The 26,143-nt window shown below is 38.9% G+C and overlaps 1 protein-coding gene across 1 annotated transcript in view; it reads left to right on the top strand.

Moving 5' to 3' along the window:
* Positions 1-1,495: 1,495 nt before the first annotated feature.
* Positions 1,496-26,143, top strand: part of GNAI1 (G protein subunit alpha i1) — an 87,452-nt gene continuing 62,804 nt past the window's right edge. Inside the window, exon 1 of the mRNA XM_055283420.2 lies at positions 1,496-1,948. Coding sequence (XP_055139395.1) covers positions 1,831-1,948 — 118 coding nt within the window. The 5' untranslated portion in view covers positions 1,496-1,830. The remainder of the gene's footprint in view (positions 1,949-26,143) is intronic.

Genomic DNA, 26,143 nt, shown 5'->3' with positions numbered 1-26,143 from the left:
CTAATACACAGTGTGTTGAAATTTTATTTCCTTAAGTTTAATTCCAGAGTTCTGATACAATTAGCATTTAGAGTGCCTAGAATTACAGTGTAGAAGGTGACTAAGTACATTTAAAGATTGTTACTTTTTGTTGTTATATTACAAAAGATTATAGTTGAGGCAGATCTTGAAATTGCATCTCATCAGCCCAGCAGGTGGTGTGACTCCCATAGGAGAACAGGAAAGGACATGTCCCATAAGGAGGCAAGTCAGTCTCTGCTAGCTCACAAGCGTGGTCTCAGTGACCTACTCGAAAGCTATTCTGCTTGTATCATCAGTTCAGCCTCACCTTGGAAAACTCAAGCCCAGTTTTCCCAAATGATTTTTAGAGAATAAGATTTCCAGATGAAAACCAGGGAGCATGTTCCAATTTTTAATACATCAAGGAAGATGTTTTTCCTTGCTACCAGCCCCATTTTCTAATCAGTTAATGCTTCCTGTGATATCTGCAGGGGAAAGGTGTAGTGCAATTGACAAGGAGAGATGAGATCTTAAGCCCCTGCTCATTCATTGGGTGCTGAGTAGTAATGCCTCCCACAGGCCACAGGAACTTATCTCGGCCGATCGGTTACAGCTGGAAGGATGGGGCGATAGCACCATAGATCCACTCCTCATTTTACGGGCAAAGAAGCTAAGGCCTGTAAAAATGGCATGCCCAATGGTACAGGAGTTACAAACAAGGTCATAAATATTGGCTCAAAATTTGGCGTGGAAGCTTATGTGCTGCTCTAGAGATCTGCTACGATGTGGAGATTGGCTTGTGTGGGTGTGTTTTATTGCTCTTGTCATTTAAAAATACTTTTGATTATTTGTCTCCCTTATTTTAGGTTACGAGGAAATCCTTCAAAATGCGTTCTTGTGAAAAATGTGAGAATGGAAGGAAAGAGGGAGGGATAGGAAGAAGGAAAGAGAAGCAAAAGGTAGGAAGAAAGTTGACCTTGGTGCCCTTTTCTAGCCCCCTCCCCCGACTTTCCTGTTCTCCACTGTGCCCATCTCTGGTTTCACCAGGCTCCATTCCTTCCCCAGCTCCCTGTTTCCCACGGCCCTGAAACCAGCCGACAGGGATTTGCATTTTGAAAAGCCTTGCGTGGCTACCGGCGCTGGGCATGCTCAAACGCCCAGAACTGGCTTTTTTCGGCAACTTTGGCAGCTCTCCCACCCCCACCCGAAGGGGCAGGTACGCACAGCTCCCTCCCTGTGAGTAAACGGAAAGAAATTACCCCACTCCCGCCCAGGGCAGAAGGCCACAGCCCCGCGGGGCAGTGGCGCGCTCCGTGGACGCTGCCAGGGGGCGCCAGGCCCTCGGTGGTGGCGCGGCGCTGGGGTCGGGGGCCGGGGGGCGCGCGCGCCCCTCCGAGGGGGCGCTGTCCGAGGGCACGTGCGCCGGCGCGCGCTCTGGGAGTGGTCGCGGGGTGGTGGGAGGGGCGGGCAGGGGCGGGGCCGCGGCGGCGCGCGGAGGCCGAGCTCGGCTGGGCTTGGAGAGGCTGCGGCGCGGCCAGCGGCGGGAGTGCAGCGGCGACTGTGCCCAGAGATTCAAAACCCCAAACCCGGGAATTGGGGGCGCTGAGCCGGGCCGGGAAGCAGAGCCTGGCCGTGAGGAACAGCCGCCCGTTGCTGTCTGCCCGTTTGCGGACAGCGTCTCCCTCGACTCCGCTTAGGAAGTGGTGGGGGTGGCGTGGCCCCCGTCGGGAGGCGTTCGAACGCCCGCTCGGAGAGAGAAAGGATTCCCCTGTGCTTGGAGCCAGCACTCGGGCGCGGAGGGAGCGGCGGCAGGCTCTCGCTCTCGGCACCATGGGCTGCACGCTGAGCGCCGAGGACAAGGCGGCGGTGGAGCGGAGTAAGATGATCGACCGCAACCTCCGCGAGGACGGCGAGAAGGCGGCGCGCGAGGTCAAGCTGCTGCTGCTCGGTAAGGGCGGCCGGGTCGGGGCCCGGGGGTCGGCGGGGGATTGTGTGGCGCTTCGCGGTGACCGCTGCGCGGCCCTCGGCGTTTGGAAACCCAGAGGGAAGGGGGAGGAAGCGCCCGAGGAGGCTTCCGAGCGGGAGCTGGGTCGGGCGGTGCGGAGGCGAGGCAGGTTCCCATCTCCGGGTGTCTGGCCTCCCTCCGCCCCGGCGGGCGAGGACCCCCCGCGGCGGGGCGGGCGCGTCACTTCACTCGGATGCCTTCGTGCGACCCAGCAAAGAGCCCAGGCGCGAGTCCGAGGCGGCGGGTCGCGTGGAAACCCTTTGCTTTGAAGTTTAGCTCAGCCTTATAAAGACGAAGGGGCATTCTCGGCTAGAAAATAAAAACACCACCCCCCCCCCAACCCCTTCCCGGAAAACCGTTCTTCGTGTGAGGTGTAGGTTGTGTTTCACTGTGGTTTTCTCATGCCCATAGTGCCACGTTTGGTGAAATCAGTGCACCTTTTGTGGGGCCTCTGAGATGGGGCTGAAATGTCTTTCCTGTTAACTTCCTATGGCGACTCCTTAAGTGGTCAAGGAGCACTGATTACATTCCCCTAGCGCTGAGAAGAGGCTGCGCTGGATGCTTGATTTTTCTTGCTGTGGGGGCATGGAAGCCACCCAAGAGGGATTGGGAAGCTTTGCTTTAGTAGTAGTAGGCAAGGCAGATACTCGAGTGGTGAAAACTGCTGTGAAAGAGCGAGAGGGTCACGCCAGACAACAGGGTTCTCTCTCCGCTGCCACCGTTTCTGATGAATGAGATTTGCCAGGTACACGCAAGGCTTTTATTTGTTCTTAGCACTGTTCTGTTCGTGAAACGCTACGTGGAGGTCTTTTCCAAATATTTGACGGGGAAGAAAATAAAGAGTAAACCAGGGTTTTCACTGAGGGAAGCATTAGGAAAATCTTTACAGGTTAAAATTTGTGAGTTAGGGTTTTCTTTTGTTTGCATGTTTTCTTCTCACACTCTAGGTATTTAGATAGATGAAAAATTTCTCAGAATCCTCATTTGCATTTCCAAGGACTGCTTTTATTTTTATACCAGTTATAATAAAAAAGAAATGTTGCACAAACCTGTTTTCAGTAAGCTTCTGTTTCATTGGTTTAATGACTGCAGAAAAAATGGTGGGTTTTTTTTCTCCATTACTAGTAGGCTTGGGAGCAGCAAAGTTGGCATGACTAAAAGTAATAATGATCTGAGTCATTTTGCAAGTAAACTGTCAAATAACTTTGCATTTTAAAGACCTGGGTGGCTTTTTTCACCCTCTCGCCCCCAACATAAATCTTTCTCAGTTAATGCTGTTTGCCTAAGTTTTTACATTAATAAGAAATACTATGTTTTGAGGAGGTTAGTGTATGTACTTCTCTTGTGAATTGAATGTGAGATAGATATGAAATAAGAGGATTAAGAAGTTTTTTTCTTGCAGTTTTTGCTCTCCTGGTGTGATACGTTGTTTCAGTGTATCTCTGTGTGACTCTTAGTTTGAGCAGCCATCCACCATGTTTAAAGCAATTGAAAAATGAATTATCTGGTGGTGGTGTTTTGTCCTTTAATTAGGTGACTGTTAGGGATGGACTAGAATAAAGGTCCCGGGAGTAGGCTTTTGCTTATGTTCAGAAGAGATCAATGTGTCTTAATCTTAGCACGGTTGGCATTTGGGGCTGGGTAATTCTTTGTTCTGCAGGTTGTTTTTGTGCATTGTACAATGTTCAGCAGCATCTTTGGCCTCCACTCATTAGATGCTAGTAGCAGCCTCCTAACCTATGAGCTCCAAAAGTGTTTCCACGTATTGCTAGAAGTCCTCTGGGGGCAAAATACAGCGTTAGTTAAGGACCACTGTTCTAGATTAAGACTTAAATATAACTGAATGTATAATATAGAACCAGAAGTTGAATCTTGACAGTCATCATAGGTGAGTTCAGAGAAAGATGTAGCAGAGGCCTCATTTTCAGAAGAAATTATGGAATTCGTATTTCTTTTTCTTTTCTTTTTTTTTTTTGAGACAGAGTCTTGCGCAGTAGCCCAGGCTGGAGTGCAGTGGCCCGATCTCCTCTCACTGCAACCTTCACCTCCTGGGTTCAAGCGATTCTCCTGCCTCAGCCTCCCGAGTAGCCGGGACTACAGGTGCGTGCCACCATGCTCAGCTAATTTTGTATTTTTAGTAGAGACCGGGTTTCACCATGTTGGCCAGGCTGGTCTCGAATTCCTGACCTCAGGTGATCCGCCCGCCTCAGCCTCCCAAAGTTCTGGGATTACAGGCGTGAGCCACCTCGCCCGGCCAGAATTGTTATTTCTCTAAACCAGTACTAATACCATTAGAAATATTTCGGAATGATTTTTAGAAATCTTTAGGTGACTGAATTCTTTTGGCTGTCTTTTCTAGCTTTGGTCTTTTGCTTTTCCCTACCTCTCTCCTCTTTGGAAATCCTGGCTGTCCTGCTGGCCCAGCACTCTCCTCTGCCTTATCCTCGTTCTACTCTACCCTTTTGCCCAGAGTTCCAGCACCCTAGTCCTGTAAACAGAATGCTGGCTTACTTATTCCGGAAATTTAATCTTGGAATGTTTGAAAATACTGTTTTCCTAATTTGACTTTAGTAGTGAATTGTGACCTTTTGGTTCTTTTTTGAATCCTTAAAGCATATGTATAGGTAGCTCAGTGAAATAATTCCATGTAAAACACGGCAATAGAATCAACTGGAAATGTAAAATCGTTTCTAGGTAACGTATAACCAGTGTCACAACCATTTGCATTCGATCTTGTTCCTCTTCACTTATTCTGTTTTTCTCATCAAATGATGTTTTTTAAATTTAAGGCATAAAACCTCTAAAGTACTTTTAAGACAGTCTGTTAAATATATTGCATTTTTTTCTTAAGGAATGTATTATCATTTTAGACAGCTGGGCTGAGTAATTTAGATATGAGACTTGCACACTATTAGTAAAGATTTTGGCACTGAGTGTCTATATGATTTAAATCAGAGGTATTTCACTATACGGAGCAGTGAATTAGGCCTTAAAAAAAGAGTAGCTAGTCTAATCATTGACACTAAGGAAATTAGGCCAGAGTTTGGGTTCTTTGTCTTTTAGGTTTAGTTTTTATGCTTATTAGGATGATAATACTTAATAAACATTTTAAAGAAGTAAGTAATAATGAAAGTTTTTATATAATAATGTCTAATTGTTGTTGAGGAAATTATTTTTTATTGTTATATCTTTGAGAATGTTTTAATTTATCATCCTTTTATGAGCAGTAAGATTAAGCTTATGCTTTATTTCGGTAGGTAGCTGTAGTATACTACTGGTACTTATGGAATATTATTTTATTATGTGTTTTGAGGACATAAGAGTTGATATACAAATAAATGATCATGAATTAATTTTCGTTCCAAAGCTTTGAGCAGTATTCTCCTTTATTCCACCTCACTATCCTTCCTTCCACTGCACTTACCCTCATATACAAAATTCCACACCCTGATCTCCTTCTTTAGCTTGGTTTAAATATTCCAGGTTTGGGGGGAAATGAGCTGAGGGATTGGATTTCTTCTATTTGGTGGGTATTTTTCTATTGCTGCCACCAGCCAGCTCTTTGGGATGCTGCATCATTAATCTTCACTCCTTTTGAACTTGCCCTGTGACTTCCCCTAGTTGAGAAATTTTGGCATTGCAGGGCCTTTGATTTTTCATTGCTTTGACTTTCTTAGAATTGGTTTAGGATCTTAGATGTCAGAAAGCCCATTTCCTTGAATAAACGGATCCGGTATTTCAGTATGGGTTGTGTGCTTCTCTCTCATGGCGTACCTTGTATTAGCAGTTACTTTAATAAGAAGCCACAGGTGGTTTAAGAGTATATTTTGGAATTGCTGATTTTTTTCTGTACCTTCTGTTTTTCATTTTCATATTTATAGTTCAAGTCCTTCTCTGCCTCTGGTAGCCTAATTCCGATAGGCTCTCCTGCTTCTTGTCTTTCCCTCTAGCCTGTTCTTTCTGTTGTAGGTATCATGCTGCTTCCTTGCTCAAAAACCTTTGTTGACTTTTCCGTTTCCTGCAGAATAAAATCTTTTAGACTTGGCTTCCCTCTACCCTTATACTTTTTCCTTAGGGCACCCTTCTCCAAACAGAAACTGTTGGCGTATGTTAAAGCATATTTGCACTTGATTTCTGGTATTGTTTATCCTTCTGCCCAGCCTATTTTCCTACTGCTGTGGGCACTTTAAAGGCAGAATTTTTGTAGGTTTTCTTTGAATAACTAACAACCCTTCTATTTTATTATGTGTAAAGCGACTTCTTAATTATGTAAAATTATTATCTTGCTGGAATGTAAACTTCATGCTCAGCTGTTTTCAGTATCAATGAGAGCAAATAACTGCCCAGTCAAATTATGTAAACAAAAAAGGAATAGTAAATTATGTGATGACCACAGTGAACACATGGCATCTAAAATCAAATTGGTTTAAGATGTTTTTCATATTGATAAGAGCTTTTCATAGTCATTGTATTTGTTATATTAAAGTTGAGAAAATGATAATGGATATTCGTTGCAGGAGGATCTGCTATGTTGCAATTATGGCACTTTGACCTGCAAATTTTTTTTTTTTGTAAAGGTAGATCTCAGTTTCTAATTTTTACTTTTGACCCCAATTTCTAATGCATAAAAGTATATGACTCTTGTTGAATGTCTCAGTGATAGGAAATATGCCTATCTTACAGAATTTAATAGGTGTTACTTAAACCTGAAAAAGACTGCTGTAATTTTTTAAACAAAAATTGTGTATTCAACCACAATCTTAATTTTTATTTTGTTGCACATTTCTAACTGCCTTGGAAAATTCTATGTACAGCAAATTCACACAGGAAGACCTGAGTGTATTTGAGTGTGTTTGTTGCAGATTTCTTGGTCACATGTTCTGGCATGCAGTTAACCAATGTATGACTCCCCAGAGTATGACACAGTGAAGTTCAGATCCCAGACTCCATTTGAGTCTTACGAACTAAGATGAGCTCTGCCTAATCTTTTAGTGCTCAGACTGGTTTCTGTCATAACTTGTTAGTGCCAATTAAAAACCTTAACGGAAATAGGGCAAAAAAAATTTTAAAATGAATGTTCATTACCATAAACGTAGTGACCAATGCAAAATTTATTGTCATACAGTTCTGGAGGTTAGAAGTCCAAGAAGGGTTTCCACTGGGCTAAAGTCAGGTTGTTGATAGGGCTTCTTTTCTTCTGGAGATTCTAGAGGAGAATCCATTCCCTTGCCTTTTTCAACTCTACAGAGGCTGCCTGCTTCATTGGCTCATGGTGCCTTCTCCATCTCAAAGCCAGCAATAGCTGGCGGAGTCTTTCTCATGTGGCATCACTCTCCTGCCTCCCCTTTTCACTTGGAAGGACCCTTGTAATTACATTGGGCCCACCCACATAATCCAAGTTAATAGCCCCATCTCAAGATCACATCTGCAAAATTCCTTTTGCCCTATGAGGTGACATATTCACAGGTTTCAGGGATTGGGACATATTTATCTTTGGGGACCATTATTTTGCCTACCACAGTCAGCCCTCTGGCTCCCAAAGGCTCATGTGCATCCTGCATGCAAAATGCATTCACCCTCTCCCAACATCTCCAAAAGTCTCAACCCAATACAGCCACAACTGACTGCAAAATCTCAACCAGGGCTCATCATCTAACTGTCAGGAATGGGTGAGATTCTGGGTGTAATCCATACTGGAACAAAATTCCTTTCTGTTTGTGGACCTGTGAAACTAGCAAACAAGTTATCTGCTCCCAGAATATTGTGGGTCAGGCATAGGTTATCATTAAATGGAAAGAAAAAAGGAGTCTCTAGTTTTGAGCACTTTCAAAAACTTCTTTAGGTTTCAAGGCCTGGGGATAGTTCTCTGTGACTCTGCTCCACCCTCTGGGTACTGAACTTCTCCACTCTTGGGAGTCATCCTTCTTTTCTAATGAAGGGTGGTAGCACCTGTATGCTACTGATTACTTTTATCAGCCTGTTTCTTGCCTGTGGAATTATGGTGGTCTGACAGCATTATTTCATTTCATATTCTTCTGCTTCACTTTTTTCCTCTCCCGTTTTACTGTAACCAGCAAGAAAAAACAAAAACAAAGAACCGGCCACATCTTCAATATTTTGCTTGGAAATCTCTTCATCTTAATGTCCAGGTTTATAGCTTATAAGGTCTGCTTTCCACATAACTGCTGGACTTAATTCAGCTAAGCTTTCTGCCTGTATATAACAAGGATCCCCTTCCTCTAGTTTCTAACAACATATTTCACCTTTCTTCCCATCCAAGTCCTCAGCAGCATAAGGTCCATGCATCTAGGAACAGTATGTTCATGATAATTCACATATTTTCTAAGGTGATAATGTTTCATCTACCATGCTCCTCACTTCGTTCTGAGCCCACACTGGGAGAGACATTAACATCGTATTTCTACTAACAGTATGTCAGGACCACCTAGACTTTTTCTCTTACGCTTTTCAAAATTCTTTTAGCCTCTGCTCATTGCCCATTTCTGCGTTTTTAGGTGTTTGTTATAGCAGTACCCCATTTCCCATGATCTTCATTGGTATCTCGTATATCACTTTTAAGAGTGCAAAATAATTGTAATTTTTACATTCTCCAGTCCTTCATAATTTATGTGACTATCATGGTAACACTAAAAGCACCAGTTTGTTACATGTCATATTGAACCCATGGTGTTACTCAAGTCGTAATGTGAAAGAATAAAGCTTTTCTTTGCCTGTTCTTCATTGACGTTTTTCCTGACCATCCAGTCTAAATTAGTCTTCCTTCCTCTCCCTTCCTACTAGTACCATATTGAACTCATCTCGTACTTTTATTTTTTATTGTCTGTTGCCTTTCTCTATGGCATTGGCCCCATCAGAGCATGAATCTTGTCAGACTTATCACCTGATGGGATGGCGCATAGTAGCTGTTTCATAATTGTTGGTTAAATGAATGGATAAATTGTTGAACATTAATTTTGACTAGTTTTCTTTTAAAGGGAAAAATTGGTATGTATTCTTTGTGCCTTGGGTATTTTGAGTGAATTTTAGCCTAATATATATCTTGCTGGTTTAGAGTAATGAAAACCTACTACATTATTCCTAACACATTTCTAAAAAGTAAACTAATTTAGGGGACCATATTCTTGTTGCATGACCAAAAAAAATCATGATTCTTGGTAAATAATTAAGTGGTAGAGTGAAATGTGTTTTCATATTTGAATATTCTGGGAACTTTGTTTTTAACAGTATTGTTGCCTTGCTGTTTCACATGTTATTTTGCTGCTTTCTTAAAATGCATACACTATTGCAATGAGACATTTAATATATACTCACAACTATATATTTCACACAGGATGATGTGACTCTGGTAAACTTCAGCTTGCAGGAGCCAGCAGGCTGCTCAGAAGCTCACCAGCAGACTGTTCTTTATGTCTTGCTTGCTCTTATGTGGTGAGGATGATCACTGGTAACATTTGTAAGATATGTTCCATGCTTTTCCTGTCAAATTACGCTTTAGCCTTACCAGATCCTTAAGAGAATTTACAGTCTACTTGGGGAAATACAATATACACATAAAGATAAGTCCTCATAATGTCAAATGGGGAAGAAAAAGAATAAAATAGATACTAGGAAGGGGAGGTGAGTGTCAATATTGGGACTTCATTGTTGATCTTGGGCGGTGGAGGTGGAGGTAGCCTGCCTCTCGGATATTACTTTGGTTATAAATCTGTCAATTGCTTTCATGTATTTCTGAACCTACTATTTAACCCTTATTGGGTGTAAGCTTTGTGTTGTATGGAAACTTGTAATTTAGAAGAGACTTTGCTATCTATGAGTTTAGTTTTCTAACATTTTCCATGTCTAAGGAATTTTTTTTTTCCCCTCCAAGGTTTGTTTAGCTCTGTAGAAAGACTTTCCAGAGAGGAAAGGGGAGTTGACTTAGAACTCTGGTGGTATAAGTTTTCCCGTGAGACCTTGGGCACGTTACCAAATTTTATAAGCTTCATTTTTTTGTTCTATAAATGCTGGATAATAAATATATCTACTTCATAGGGCTACGGACAAAGTAAGCTAATGCATCTGAAGTACTTAGAATACTACATGGTACATACATTCTTAATAATTATAGGCTATTATTATAAATACTTTAGAGACTCTCTGGAATCAGCCCTCCCTTGCAGTTTCATCCATTTATGATCATAGACATTAAATTCTTTTTATTGGCTTTTCTTAGCAAGGATGTGTGTGTGTGTATGTATCTATGTGTGTGTGTGCGTGTGTGTGTGTGTGTGTAGTGAAGACCAAGAAGTAGAAATTCAGTTTTAAACATTAGTTTCTAATCCCACCATAACTTCCTTGAGGGACTTGGATTTCTCTTAACAGCCTCCTTACTGGGACTAGACCAGGTAAATATCTGTGCTGTGTTAAGAATTCTATAGAGAATGCACTTTAAGTAATCAGAAGACTTTACAAATGTTATAGAAGTAATTTTCTCTTCATTTTGTTATCTATTTTTAGAATTAGTGCAGTGGCTTCTTGCAAACTTTTTTTTTTTGGAAAATAAAGCTGTTAGTGTAAATTATGAAATGTTAAGTTTATTCAAAAGATGGTGCCATTTCTCAGAGGAGTTTATGACAACTTTCCACAAAATATAAAATCTTTCTAAAACTTTCTGTACTGTTGACTCAAAGAGATTCCTGATAGAACTCCAGGATTATAATGGATTTACTTTTAGGAGAAGAATGTCTTGAAAAGTGGTGGTAACTTTGATAGAGAACCAGTGAATCATTGAATCTATGATAGTATTTGTGCCTTTTAATAAATTGTAAAATGAGTTCCTTAAGACTTAGATCTTGAATTGTATGAAACTCCTCCTGTTACCCTTGCCTCACTAAAGTACAGTCTAGAATTTTTTCTAGTAACTAATCTATATTATTCATTTTTCTTGTTTGGGCACATACATCTTATTTGACAGCCATGCTGAAGGCTTACTAATTTTGTTCTTCATGGTATTTAAGAGGGATGGAACTTGTAAGTAAACTTACAGTTATAATCAATATAGTGTAGTAGGAGTTAAAAGAAAACTGCCTTCTTATATGGTTCTGAAGTTAATCTAATTCCAAGAATTATATTTATTTCGGTATAGCTTAAAATTGATCCATGTATACTAGCTCACTTAAGTTTTCACAAACTGAGCACATTAAATCAGCAATCAGATCAAGAAATGTATGCAAGGTATATTTTGTTATTGTAAAAAATAATGCTGGTCAGTAAAGTTGCTGGGACTCTAAGATGGTGCTCCTCTAATTCAAGACCAACACTGAGCACTTGCCTCCATCGATTCATCCTCTCTTGCCTCCAGCACCTTTTTCCATACACCTGATTCTCTAGCATCTTCACACTGCTTTAAAGACTCCTGTGTACTGGTCTCAAGTCATGCCTAGCTTTAAAAGTGATAAAATCCAAGTAATACACCCCTTAAGTAATTTTTAATCTATTTTTTTATTTAAACTTTTCAGAATATTCAGAAAAATAGGCAGTGTTCATATTTTTCCTTTTTCACTTTCCAGTCACTCTTCAAATTACTTTCTGCTTTAAATCATTGACTTTCTGATTGATATAGAAGTATTGAGAAATAGACAGTCATGTAACCATATCAATCTATATATTTTTTAAAGAGGTAATGTGTCTATTCCCATGTACTTTTCTCCTTCTGGAGTTCCTTTTATATGAAGGTTGGGCTTCTCATTCGAACTTAATTGTAACTTCTTTGTGGTTTTTATCTTTTTGTGCTACTTACACATTTTCTAGGTTCATTTTTATCCAGTTGGCAATAACTAATCTGCCTATTAATATATTGAGCTTTACATTTTAGTGGTGAAATTTCTATGTCTAAAAACCATTTCTAATCTTTAACTTGAAAAAGTATCTGTTATTCTACTTCTTTATTTTCTGGTTTTTTCAAAGCCATTTTCATTATACTGTACCATTTTCGTAGTCTGAAAAATGATTTTTGAAGTTCTTGAACTTCAGCTATTTGTGGTGTCTTGACTCTGTCTCGTGTCTCTTGTAATTTTTCACTTGTGAGCATATATTAAGCAGTACATTGTCTGTGTGAATCCTGTACACCCTGGGTTGGCTGCAGTTTTCCTTTCAATCTCGTGGATGCTGTGGCCTTCTTACTTGGTTTTTCCCAGGCAGCCCTTTCCTGTAGAGCCAGTATGAGGTAGCCAGGTTCTCAGCTGTTTCGAGTGCTTTGCCTTCTCTGGTTATCTCAAGCATGAGGAAAATTATATGTTGCATACATTCCACAGAGGTCCCATGGTGATGGGGAAAGGTCAGCTCAGGCATTCCCTCTGCTTAGCCACACTTCATCATACTGCTTGGATACGTGTTGCTGCCTAGGAGACTTTCTTAACCCAAACAGGCCCCCCTGCCTTTAGCAGTTTCTTCATCTTCTCTGACATACAATTCAGCTTTGGCCCAGAGAGGAGATTAAGATATGGGTCTGACTCTGCCTCTCTTTTCCCCATCTGCCTTCTGCAGTTGCTCCTAACTGAATGCCCTGCAGCTCCCAAGCTTGCAGGCTCTGCCATGGGATGCCTGGGAAAGTAAGGCACTTGTACGCTTCCATTTTTGTCTGGGTGATACCAGTGTCTGTCTCTTCTCCCATTCATGTAAATGCAAAAGAGAAAGAAAGCACTTTAATAATTTTCAAAAATTTTTCATGCTACATTCTCTATTGTGTCTGGGTCTGAAGTTAGGTTTTTGTGGTTTTTTCCCACAGTTTTTCCTACTGTATGTCCTTGCTGCAAACCATGTGCTGACCTTATTTTTTTAGAGCTTGTTGTTTTTACAGTTAAACTTTACTATACATAGAAGTAATTTTGAATCTTTCAAAATGCAGATTCTCATTGAGTAGGTCTGAGGTGGGGCCTGAGATTCTGCATTTCTCACAGACTCCCGGGGTGCTTGTATTGCTGAGCCACAGTCCAGTCCATCTCAGAGTCCTAGAGGAGGTAATCTTCTCTGGTTCTTTTCCATTTATCCATTTCATAAGCATTTCTCACGTCTTATCTGGCCTTTGCCACATTCATGAAACCTATCACTTTATCAGGAAAGTATTTAAAACAATGCCTTGCACAGAGTAAACATCATGTTTTAGATATTCACATGTACATGCACACACACATATCTATCACACTTAATGTTATTATTGCTGTTTTATAGTCAATCTTCTAATGTCAACCTAGTAACTTGTTTTAGTAGTGCATTTTGAGAGAAACCATTTGGTATCATCTTACATGGAAACATCCGCTTCCTTAGGAATGACCAAAAACTATAATTAGCGATAATGAATCTTTTATGATTTGGGAAGAGTTTTTTAAGTGGAGTTCTTTTGATGATACGATTATTCAGGTCAGGCTGAAAGAGCCCCAATAATAATGTTTTTCTGACTGTTTTCCTCTGGTAATGTTTGTGACAAAATTCCTTCGTCATAAATAAATATAGTTGCTGGTGCAGACTGAATATTTGTATTCCCCCAGAATTCACATGTCAAAACCCTAACCCCCGAAGTGATAGTGTTTGGAGTTGGGGCTTTTGGTAAGTAATTAAGGTTAGATTAAGTCATGAGGGCTGGTCCTTCATGATGAGATTGGTATCCTTATTAAAAAAAAAAAAGACACAGGAGCTCTCTCGCTTGTACCAAGAAGTGGCCATATGAGACATAACTCAGTGAGGGCCCTCACCAAGAACCAGACCATTCTGGCCCCCTGATGCGATCTCCAGCTTCTTGACCTATGAGAAATAAATGTTTGTTGTTTAAGCCACCCAGTATAGTTTTCTGTTATAGCAGGCTTCACTGACTGAGACAGTTGCAAACTCTGATTAAGTTTACAGTCATTGGACTTGAAATAATCATGCTGCTTTCCCATCACTTCAGTTCTTCTGATCTGTAGGTGGTGCATACAACATGATTTCCTTTGCGTTTAAAAGGGAATTCTGATCTTAGAAAACTACCCTTCATGTTTAGTGGTGAGTAATTGCAAAATAAGAACTATTTGGTGATTAAACAGCGTGTGTTCTATAGCTTCTGCTTTCATCATAGTATCATTTGCTGGTTGAGCTTAGTTGCAGTTATGACATCTGGTTCTTATGAAACGTGTAAATTCATTCAACAAATATTTATAGAATGCCAGTTCTATGGCCTGCATTTTCTAAATATGTGGGAATGAAAGTCTTTGGGAAGCTGATATATTAAAGTACATAACACATTATTGGAACATTTCACCATTAGGTAAAACAATATGTTTTTTGTTGTTGTTGTTTAGTTATGTTTAAATATAAAAACTGGGCTGTGGATTCTCTCTCTCATTTGTCTTAATATGCCTTTGTAGTAAATCATCTTAACGATGTTTTAGATGAATGCAGTTTATAGGTCAGGTTGAGTTTTACTGCTTTTTGCCAAAAACTATTTCAGACTTTCAGAGCTAAGCACTAAGTAAGTGGACTCCACAGTAATTTATACTGTGCACATGGTGATGCTTGGAATTTTAGAACTGATTCTCTGGAAAGTTGTCAACTGACAAATGTCCGTTGTAGACTTAGCAGTCCCATCTGAAATAAACTGTAATTTAAAAAGTAGTACAGAAAGAGTAATTCTGAAAAATATGAAACTCTCAAAAAGATCTTAGTAGTGGCCCCCTTTGGAGAATCGGTACGACTTAGTCTTTGTAATTCATAGACTTGTGTAGATTTTGCATTGTATTTGGGTATATGTCGATGTTTATGTCCATCAGTGAAAAAGATGTTATTTTAAAATTAAAAAAAAAAAAACTTAGAAAATTAGAGCATCTGAATGATTTTATTAGATAAGCAACTTAACTTTTAAAAATCTAAGCTAAAAACCATTTTGAAGAATTTCTAGAATGTGTTCATATCCATGGAGAAGTAAGTTGAGAACCAAACTTTTATGTTTTAGAATTGAATGGTTGTATTCTAGAAATGATTTAATGTAAAGGTTTGTCTTTATTTCTGAAAGTTAGGATTAGCTATTTAGATTGATGATAGTTTTAATAACTAAATATTATGTGGATGTTTACAACTAATATTTCCAGTTTATTTGATAGAACTTTTGAGGTAAAAATATAGTTATAACTTCCTTGTAATATATTTCCCACATATTTTGAGGTGTTCAGTCTTGAGACTGATAATGTGGTATTACTAATACTAATGTAGTCTCAATAGTCTTAATTATATGCAGTATCAGTGTAGGAAAAAATAGAGGAATTGCTTTCTTTTGTTCTAGTATTTATTTTCAAATGCTGCTTCTCTCTGTATGAAGTATTATAGCTATACCGTGGACACTTAGGGAAGCAAACATTTGAGTAAATTGCTTTTCTCGATGTATTTTGAATGGTTGATGTCGTATTGCAAATGTAACTTTACACTTTTTCTGGCTTAAATATTTACTTATTAAATATTTTCTGTAAATCCCAACTTTAGTGGCTATATAATATGTTTTACAGATAGTCCATAATTTGTTTAATCACACTAATGTTGATATTTGATGTCTCCCACTTTTACAGTCATGTATTATGCTGGAACTGTCAAATTTTATGCATGTATCATTGCCTGTATTCCTAATTATTTCCTTAAATTATTGGGTTAAAAGTTTTGAACCATTTTAAAGCTTATGATGTGTATAGATATTCACCCCCTAAATGGTCCAGTTTCTATCCCTACAGGAGGCATGTGAAGCTGCTGTGTTTCACCTTACCCTCATGAGCATTGAGTGTTCTTGTAATTATCTGCACTAACTTGTTGGGTAACAGTGGCTTCCCATTGTTACTTTAATCTGCAATTTTGGATTTGCTGAGGGGCAGCAGAAGGACTATATACTCTGAAGTTAATGTGCTCCATTTTGAGACTCATCAGAACCTGTCTTGTAATACTTTGCATGTTTGTATATTTCCCCTTCCCTGTGTACTTTTTGATTTTGTTACTATTTCACCTAGATTGTTTTGCTTCATGTTAATGAGAGGATTTAGAAAGCCTTAAATTGTTGGCCCATATAACTATTCCTTGAGTGGTTTTAACAAGGCAATTTTAATATTCACGTAATTTTATATGCCTTCAGTATATACAAACTAAAGTAGAGAAGAATTTGTTAAATGAGAAGAAAAAATGGAAACTACAATAGACAAGATTAATTCATGTTAGCATTGAAGACCTACATACCCTAAACAAAGTGGGACCAAACAGCATACCATCTGTATACCACCTGTTTTCATAGAAGTGCAGATTACAATGAGATGCCATCAGAACCGGACGATACCAAATGTTGACTTGACAGCTTTAATGTACTGTTGTTGGCTGGGAGCATTAATTGGTAAAACAATTTTGGGTAAAGCTTTATCAATACTTAGTAAAGGTATACATACCTTTGAATCGATAATCCCATTCCAAGGTATGGATTCCAGAGAAAGTGTTGTATATGTACCAGGAAAAATATTTACTACAACATTGTTAGTAATAGCAAAATTTCAAAAGAACTAAATTCTTAATCATCAGGAGTGAATAAATATGTGAGCAGGAATGAGTAAATAAATGAGGGTATATACTGAAAGTGAAATACTATGTTAGAACTACACAAATGAAGTACTGTACAGAGATAGTGAATGTATGACAAATCTCAATAACAATGCTAAGTTAAATATGCACTTTGTAAAGTGATATGCCTTAAATCCTCAGAACTATGCCATATGTTTATAGGTACAGACACATAAAGGAAAACTGTAAATAAATGCAGGGAGAGGATAAACATCAAATTCAGAGTGCTGGTTACTTCTGAGGAGGCGGAGAGGGAAGTGGAACAGGAGGATGCATCCAGGGTACTGCAATGTTTTTATTCTCAAGCCAGATGCTGGACACACAGATGTTTATTATCTTATTTTCTAGATATTTTTATATGACTGAAATATTTCACAAATAAACAACTTTTGTTATTGTAGGCTAATTCATCTCAATTTTGGCATGTTTTCCTGTGATTTCACATCTGGTTATTTCCCAAGCCTTGTTTACTCCTTATTGCATTGCATTGGCCATCCATCATCCTCCGTTTTTCCATTTTTACACAAGTTAGTCTTTTGTAATGTCCTCCTACCTGGTCTTCTCCCTACATGCTTCCCACCCTTCAGTCTGTATCAGTCCTCCAAAATGACAGCTTTGATTGTATCAGTAACTGGCCAGAAGTCGTCAGTAGCTCTGGTTATTTATAGAATATTGTTCTCTTCGTTAGCATGGAATTCAGGAGCCTCTGTGGTTTGGCTTCCACCCTGCATTTCCATATTTCCCATGATTCTCCCTTGCCACAGTATGAGAACTTCCCCTGCTTTCCCATCTTGATATCCTTGCTTATGTTGTTCCTCTTTCAGGGAGTGCCCTTCCACCCTTACTTGTTTCCAGTCCTGTCCAGGCATGTTCATGAGCAGAGTTTGGGAGAACTTTTCTCAAAGTTGAATAATATCTGGATTCCCTAATAAAACAATTCTTATGGATTCCTAATATTGATTTAAATGTATTGCAAAATCACTTCAATATACAAAACCATGAAAACGTATAATTAGGTATAAAAATGTTTCTCACTTCTAGATAACCACAAAGCCAAAAAAAAATTACACACAAAACCACAAACCAATAGAATTCTCATTAACATGACTTGTTCTCTGCTGGTTGTGATGTCAGTCATCTGTAAACTGCTTTCACATGTGGCATGCCTACTATCAAATGCCACAAGATGTCTCAATTCTTCCTTCCTCTTTCTCTGATTGCAAAGTCCTCATTCCTGGGGTGCTCCCACCCCCAGTGGAATAAATGCCTCAATGAAGCATCATCGTGAATGAAAAGGCTCGGTAGTGTTCCCCACCAAGTGGCTGCCTTTCTACATGAAAAAAATACATCTGCCTCTAACTTTCAAACTGCCTAAGTGCAGATTTATTTAATAAATACTAGCTATTGTTTGCTACAGGCTGTGTCAAAGGTTGTGTGGATCCAAACATGTATCATACATGGATCCTGCCTTGAGGAGTTTCGTGGCAAAAGAAACCAAGGAAACGTTATTTACGGGAGGGATAAATGCTAGAGGGTGTGATTTGAACTTGTATAGGGAGACATCTGAATTTCAAGTTCAGAGCTGTTAGTACATAGCCCTTCAGCTATTAAAGGGCACAAGCAAGAATATGAAGTTGACATGTTTATTTTTAATTTTTTCACTTTGTTCTCCTTTCACGGCCTCTTTTCAGTTTTTTAATATATGCTATTTTCTTCAGTTTTCTAGAACTAAGGTGGTGGGTAGTATTAATCTCATGTTACAAAGCAGGAAATTGAGGTTTTGATAGATAAGGAATTTGCCCAAGACATACTGCTAGTAAGTGGCCAGGCTGGGTGTTGTCTCCTTCTATACTGTCTCTCAGTCCTCTCTTACGCTTCTTTCCTTATGTTATTTCATGTGCGCATTTGCAGTTATGCAATTAAATGGTATTTCCCCTCTATTAGGGAGACAGGGCCTGGTCAAAAGTAGACACTAAGTAAATATCTGTTGAATCAATTAGTGAACAATTATATCTTATGTTGAAAGAATTAGTAACGACAACACCATTATTAACTGATATACCCAACAGGTGTTTTAACTAGATAATTTAAAAGGGGAGACTAAGTCTTAAATATCCATTGAAATAGGTCGGTGTTTTGTTTTTACAAAAAGAGGTTAAAGAAATCAACTTAAGCATATAATCTGGGGTAGATTCAGTCTCAATTCTTTTTTTTTTTTTTTTTTTTTGAGACGGAGTCTCACTCTGTCGCCCACGCTGGAGTGCAGTGGCGCATTCTCGGCTCACTGCAACCTCTGACTTCCGAGTTCACGCCATTCTCCTGCCTCAGCCTCCTGAGTAGCTGGGACTACAGGCACCCGCCACCACGCCCAGCTAATTTTTTATATTCTTTCAGTAGAGATGGGGGTTTCACCGTGTTAGCCAGGATGGTCTCGATCTCCTGACCTCGTGATCTGCCCGCCTCGGCCTCCCAAAGTGCTGGGATTACATGCATGAGCCACTGTGCCGGGCCAGATTCAGTCTCAATTCTTAAACACCTGCATTATTTATGGCTGAAAGATTTCAAATGAAAAGTGAAATTTATTAAAAAAAAAAAAAACCTGAGGCAATTAAATATCCTGAATCTTTGAACAGAGAGTTAATTATACCTAATATACTGTATTTACCGAAGAATGTAGACTTTTATATTTCAGAAGGATTTTTTTTAACATCATTCCTTTCCCATTAACCAAAGTAACTAAAATATTAAATTTATGATAATGTGTCACAATGTAAAAATATTCCTATCATTGACAGGCCAGCCCCTGCATGATAGTGGTAGAGATTCCAAGAGGGCAGTTAATCAAGCTTGTCATGTCATAGATAGTCTTCAAGAAGGATCAAAGGGTTTATTTTAACTTTATATTCTTTTTTTCCCATTAATATAGCCATAATATAGTTTTACATCCTTGGTTTTGATTATACAATGTGCATCTTAAAAATTAGTAAGCTGTAGTTAATGCTTGTATTTTTCTAATAACTTTTAATGTATGTTTGAGCACTGATTTGTCTGATTATCAAATTGGAAGTAAAACTATTTCCAATTCCACAAGTTAACTTGGAATAATGTCAGAGGTATTTTTTCTCTAATACAGTAGGAGAAAAACAGTAAGGTGGTTAATAAACAAGACACAGGTGGCTGAGGTAGGATGCTTATTCCATCTGAAATGCTTAAATAGTGTAAATATACAAGAGAGTGTTTCTGGTGAGTTTGTTTTGAGGACTTGTATTAATGGCCTTAACATTCTGAAACATGGCCCTAAAATACTTTTTTCCTGAGGTCATCAAGAAGGTTTACATCCATTGTGCCATAGTCAAGGAGGAGAAAATAAATTTAGGTAACACAAAGTGGTATTTTATTTTTCTTGCACTTTGGTGATTGCCTAGTTAATCTTTTTTTTTTTTTTTTTTTTTTTTTGAGACGGAGTCTCGCTCTGTGGCCCAGGCTGGGGTGCAGTGGCGCAATCTTGGCTCACTGCAAGCTCCGCCTCCCGGGTTCATGCCATTCTCCTGCCTCAGCCTCTCCCAGTAGCTGGGACTACAGGTGCCTGCCACCACGCCCGGCTAATTTTTTTTTTTTTGTATTTTTAGTAGAGACGGGGTTTCACCGTGGTCTCGATCTCCTGACCTCGTGATCTGCCAGCCTCGGCCTCCCAAAGTGCTGGGATTACAAGAGTGAGCCACCGCGCCCGGCCGCCTAGTTAATCTTTATATCTTCTGTAACTTCTTTGTTTCCTTGAGCCTAACTCCTAGAAATATTTCAGGCAGGCAATTTACATACATTTTTAAGGAAATCAGGCTTATATAGTCACTGAACTGATTATTTTTTAAATTAATCAATTATTTGTTTATTTTTGAGACAGCCTCATTCTGTCACCCAGGCTGGAGTGCAGAGGCATGATCTCCGCTCACTGCAGCCTCGACTTCTCAGGCTCACGCGATCCTCTCGCCTTAGCTCCCCAAGTAGCTGGGACTACAGGCACTCACCACCAAACCCAGCTAAATTTTGTATTTTTTGTAGAGACGGGGTTTCACGATGTTGCCCAGGCTGGCCTCAAACTCCTCTACTCAAGTAGTCTGCCCGCCTTGGCCTTCCAAAGTGCTGGGATTACAGGCATGAGCCACTGTGCATGGCCACTGAACTTTTTTTTAGAAAGGAAATAAAAGGTGCACTTTTAAATTGTTATTTTATGGTTATAATGTCTTGTGTTTAATAGAGTTCTCACTTGTAAACATTTTGTTAACGGTGTATTTTTAAGCTTCTGTGTGAATTTGGTGAATTTTGTACTTGGTGTATTATGAAAAACTAGGATTAAACTTGGTGCGCAGGGATTTTAGAAATAAAGCCGTAATCTTCCCCAAGTTCTTGGGTTTGCTCTGGAAGGAGTGGTAGGAATGAGGTGACAACATGATTTTTTGAACGCTGTGTATACATTAATTTCCAGACTGAAGTTATCTGGGGCTTCCAGTTTTTATTTGGATGCTTCTTACATAAACAAGGCTCTAGCATACTTTGTATCGTTTACTACAGTAACTTTAGGTTCATTGTTGACAAATAACAGTTTAACTTTTACATCATCTTTTGTAGTTGGTTTTCTTTATATTAAAGGAAATGATGTGTACATTGTATATTTAAAACTATAATGTTTTCCTGAAAATGGTCTTTTCTTGAAAATAATATTCACATTCGCAAGAAGTTGGTTTTGATTATTGTCACTGGAGCTTTGGGCTCAGCAATAGCTTCCTGGGCTGTGTTCCAGAATTATTTGAGAGCTATAATTGTGAAAGACTTGGATTTACAACTTACTAGGTTATAGATAAAATATTTTTTAAAGTAGATTCTTTTTCTATAAAATATAGTTTGATCTTTAGTGATATGTATTACTAGAGGAAAGTTACCTGTTACCTATTCAGAAAAAAATAAAATGATACATTGCTTGTTTTTTCCATTATAGCCTGCTTTTGAATTCAAGTTTAAATGTATTGTTTGTTATAAATGTATTTCTAACTGAAGTGATTTTTCAAGATTACTGACTCAATATGTGGGATTATGCAATTTTTGAAGTATTGAGCTCTTCTTGGTAAAAGAAAAAGTTTAATACTTTTTATAGTCTCCTTACACGAAGGAAGACAATATTCTGAGTTGATATTAATCAAACACAGGAATTATTTGGTTTTGGATATTTTAATCAACATTGAATTGTTTTTTTCTTACATAAAAAATAAACATTCATTACATAAAAAATAAACATACATTATCAACTTCAGTAATATCAAATTCTGCATTTGTATCCAGTAGTACATATATAATGCCTAACAGTGATTTCTTTGGGCCTCTGTAAGGTCTATAATATTAAATAAAGTTTTCAGTGATTTCAGTTAGGTAGTTAGAGGTTATGTTTTTGTTTATTCTGAAATGATTTCATCAGGATTAAACAAACTTCTGTGGGCTTACCTTCCTTAAATATATTTTATGTAGTCTAGTTTTCAAGACTTTGTACTCTTAGTTATTAAGGTGTCAAAGTCAGTGAGTAGGCTGGTGCCTTTATTATTGAAGATAAGTGATTATAATTGAAGTTTTGAAATTTTAGGTAGCAGTGGCATTCCAGGAGGAATGATAGCAGAGTTATGCAGTTAGATGTTTAAGAAAAAAAAATACAGTGTGTTATTGAGCAGAGTATTAGAAAGCTGCTGGGCGCGGTGGCTCACACCTGTAATCCCAGCACTTTGGGAGGCTGAGGCAGGTGGATCATGAGGTCAGGAGTTTGAGACCAGCCTGGCCAATATGGTGAAACCTGTCTCTACTAAAATCACAAAAATATTAGCCAGGTGTGGTGGCGTATGCCTGTAGTCCCAGCTACTCAGGAGACTGAGGCAGAAGAATCGCTTGAACCCAGGTTGCAGTGAGCTGAGATCGCACCACTGCACTCCAGCCTGGGCAATAGAGCAAGACTCTGTCTCAAAAAAAAAAAAAAAGAAAGAAAAAAAGAAAGCTAATATACATATCAGCAAGCAAGTCTGCCTCTCTTCCTCGTGAAATTCAAAAACTAAGAGCTGTTGGAGCAGGCATTAGTTTTCTGAGGCTGCAGTATTCATTTGCATAATCTTCTCACTTTTCCAGTCCTAAAAAATATGTTGTACTCATTAGGCATTTATTATATGCTTATCAATGTACCATGTATCCTGTTAAAAGAAATGAAAGAAAATATGGAAAGAAAAGATTCTTTATACTCTGAATGTAGCAGTGAATAAGAGATTTAAGATTTCCTTTTGCAAGGTGAATCAAACACCCCGAGTGTAATGTTATGTTATGTTATGTCATGTCATATCTACCCTTATAAAGGAAAACTTTTTTTTTGAGATGGTGTCTTGCTGTGTTGCCTAGGCTGGAGTGCAGCGGTGCAACCGTAGCTCACTCTAACCTCAAACTCCTGACTCAAGTGATCTTCCTTGTCTCAGCCTCACAAGTAGCTGGGACTGCAGGTACATGCCACCATTCCCAGCCAATTTTTTAATTTTTTATTTTGTAGAGGTGGTGTCTTGCTCTGTTTCCCAGGCTGGTCTTAAACTCCTGGCCTCAAGTGACCCTCTTATTGCAGCCTTCCAAGGTGATGGAATTACGGGAGTGAGCTACTGTGCCCAGCTAAAGGAGGGCTTTTGAGTACTGAAATGAATGATTGCTTTCTAATTCTATAATTTTATAACAGACTTTATTTTTTAGAGCAGTTTTAGGTTCACAGTACTATTGATCAGAGAGGGTACAGAGCTTTCCCATATATCCCAGCCCCACACATGCATAGACTCCTCCGTTATCAAAATCTCCTACCAGAATAGTACATTTGTTACAATGGATGAACCTACGGTGACACATCATCATTCAAAGACCATAGTTTTACATTAGGGGTTACCCTTGGTAGTGTACATTCTCTGGGTTTGGAAAAATTAGTAATTACATTTATCCAGCATTATAGAATCACACAGAGTAGTTTTACTGCCCTGAAAATCCTCTGTGCTCCTCGTATTTATTCTCCCTCCTACCTTACGCTAAGCAACCACTGATCTTTTTTACTGTCTCCATAGTTTTTTTTTTTTTCCAGAATGTCATATAGTTGAAATCATGTAGTATGTAGCCTTTTCACATTGGCCTTTTCACTTAACAATATGCACTTAAGTTTCCTCTGTGCCATAGTTTGATTATTTTTAGAGCTGAATAATATTCCATTGTTTAAATGCACCACAGTTTTATCTGTTCACCTACTGAATGACATCTTAGTTTGCTCAAATTACGGTAATTATGAATAAAGCTATTGTAAGCATCCATGTGTAGATTTTTGTCTGGACATGTTTTAATTTCCTTTTTGCAAATACTAAGGGACACAATTTTTGGATAATATGGTAAGAGTAAGTTTAATTTTGTAAGAAACTACCAAACTGTGTTCCACAGAGGCTGTACTATTTTGCATTTGCCAGTGAGTGAGAGTTCCTGTTGCTCCATACTCTCACCAGCATTTGGTTGTGTCAGTGTTCTGGATTTTGGCCATTCTAATAAATGTGTAGTGGTATCTCATTGGTACTTCAGTTTGCATTTTTTTGATGACATATGATGTGAAGCACCTTTTTTTTTTTTTGAGACAGAGTCTCACTCTGTCGCCCAAGCTGCAGTGCAGTGGCATGATCTCAGCTCACTGCAACCTCTGTCTCCCGGATTCAAACAATTCTTCTGCCTCAGGCTCCCAGGTAGCTGGGATTACAGACACTCACCAAAACACCTGGCCAATTTTTTTGTATTTTTGTTAGAGATGGGGTTTCACCATATTGGCCAGGCTAGTCTCGAACTCCTGACCTCAAGTGATTCACCCACTTTGGCCTCCCAAAGTGCTGGGATTACAGGCGTGAGCCACCGCACCCGGCCCTGAAGAATCTTTTTATACACTTATTTTCCATCTGCATATCTTCTTTGGTGAGGTGTCAAAGTTTTTAGCCCATTTTTAAACTAAGTTATTTTCTTATTGTTGAGTTTTAAGAGTTCTTTGTGTATTTTATATTTTTTACAATATACATTATTTTTTGAATTGAGAAATATAACCTTTGTATATTTTGGATAATAGTCCTGTATCACTATGTCTTTTGCATGTTTTATCCCAGTCTTGTCTGTTCATTCTATTGACAGTGTTTTTCACAGAGTATAAGTTTTTTATTTTAATGAAGTCGAGCTTATTAGTTCATTCTTTCATGGGTAGCGTGCCTTTGGTGTTGTATCTAAGTCATCCCCAAACCCAAGGTGATTGAGAGTTTCTCTTCTTATCTTCTTGGAGTTTTATAGTTTTGCATTTTACATTTAGATCTGTGATCCATTTGATTTAATTTTTGTGAAGGATATAAGGTCTGTGCCTAGGTTAATTTTTTTTGCATGTGAATATCCAGTTCCATCACCATTGGTTGAAAAGACTGCCTTTTCTCTGTTGTATTGCCTTTGCTTCTTTGTCAAAGATCAGTTGACTTTTATCTGTGTGGATCTGTTTCTGGGTTCTTTGTTCTCATCCATTGATTAATCTGTCTTTTCTTTCACCGATGCTACACTGTGTTGATTATGATAGGCTTAAAATAAGCCTGTAGAACAAGTAGTGTCAGTACTCCAACTTTGTTCTTCTCCTTCAGTATCGTGTTGGCTACTCTGGATTTTTTCTCATATAAAGTTTAGAATCATTTTCTTGATATCTACAAAATAATTTGCTGGCTAATTCCATAACTCTTAATGAGGTGTTTGTTTGCTTAATCAGTATTCTAATATTTAGCAGTGTTTCCACGTACTTAGGAAATTCTTGTTTTCTAAAGGGTGACTGATAAGGTTTGGCTGAGTCCCTACCCAAATCTCATCTCAAATTGTAGTTCCCATAATCTTCACGTGGGAGGGACCTGGTGGGAGGTAATTTAATCATAGGGGTTGTTACCCTCATGCTGTTCTTATGATCGTGATTTCACATGAAATCTGGTGGTTTTTTAAGGGGCCTTTACCCCTTTTACTCACTCGCTTCTCTTCCTGCTGCTGTGTGAAGGATGTGTTTGCCTCTCCTTCTGCCATGATTGTAAGTTTCCTGAGGCCTCCCCAGCATGCTGAACTGTGAATCAATTAAACCTCTTTCCTTTATAAATTACCCAGTCTCAGGTATGTCTTTAATTAACAGCATGAGAACAAACTAATACGATGATCTTTAAATAAATAGTCACAGTATAAATGGCAAAATACCATTTTCTCAGTTTGCACCACGCTATTCATGCCAGCCTCAGGCAATCTGTCCCTTTCAAATTGCTCCCAGTTCATCCTGGGATTTGTAGGGAGGACCTTTCAGCTACAATCTTTGACCTATGGCTCCTGGATTCCACAGGAACTCTTATCATTTTCCTCTTTTCTCACTATGGCTCACAGTGGCGATGTCTTCTAAAGCTGTTGAGGTTAGAGGTGGCATAGCTCCTGTCACTGCCCACC

Source organism: Symphalangus syndactylus, chromosome 6 (genome assembly GCF_028878055.3).
Source record: "Symphalangus syndactylus isolate Jambi chromosome 6, NHGRI_mSymSyn1-v2.1_pri, whole genome shotgun sequence".
Classification (NCBI taxonomy): Eukaryota; Metazoa; Chordata; class Mammalia; order Primates; family Hylobatidae; genus Symphalangus; species Symphalangus syndactylus.
Note: the sequence above shows the minus strand (reverse complement) of the source record. Positions and strands in the feature narration are given on the sequence as shown.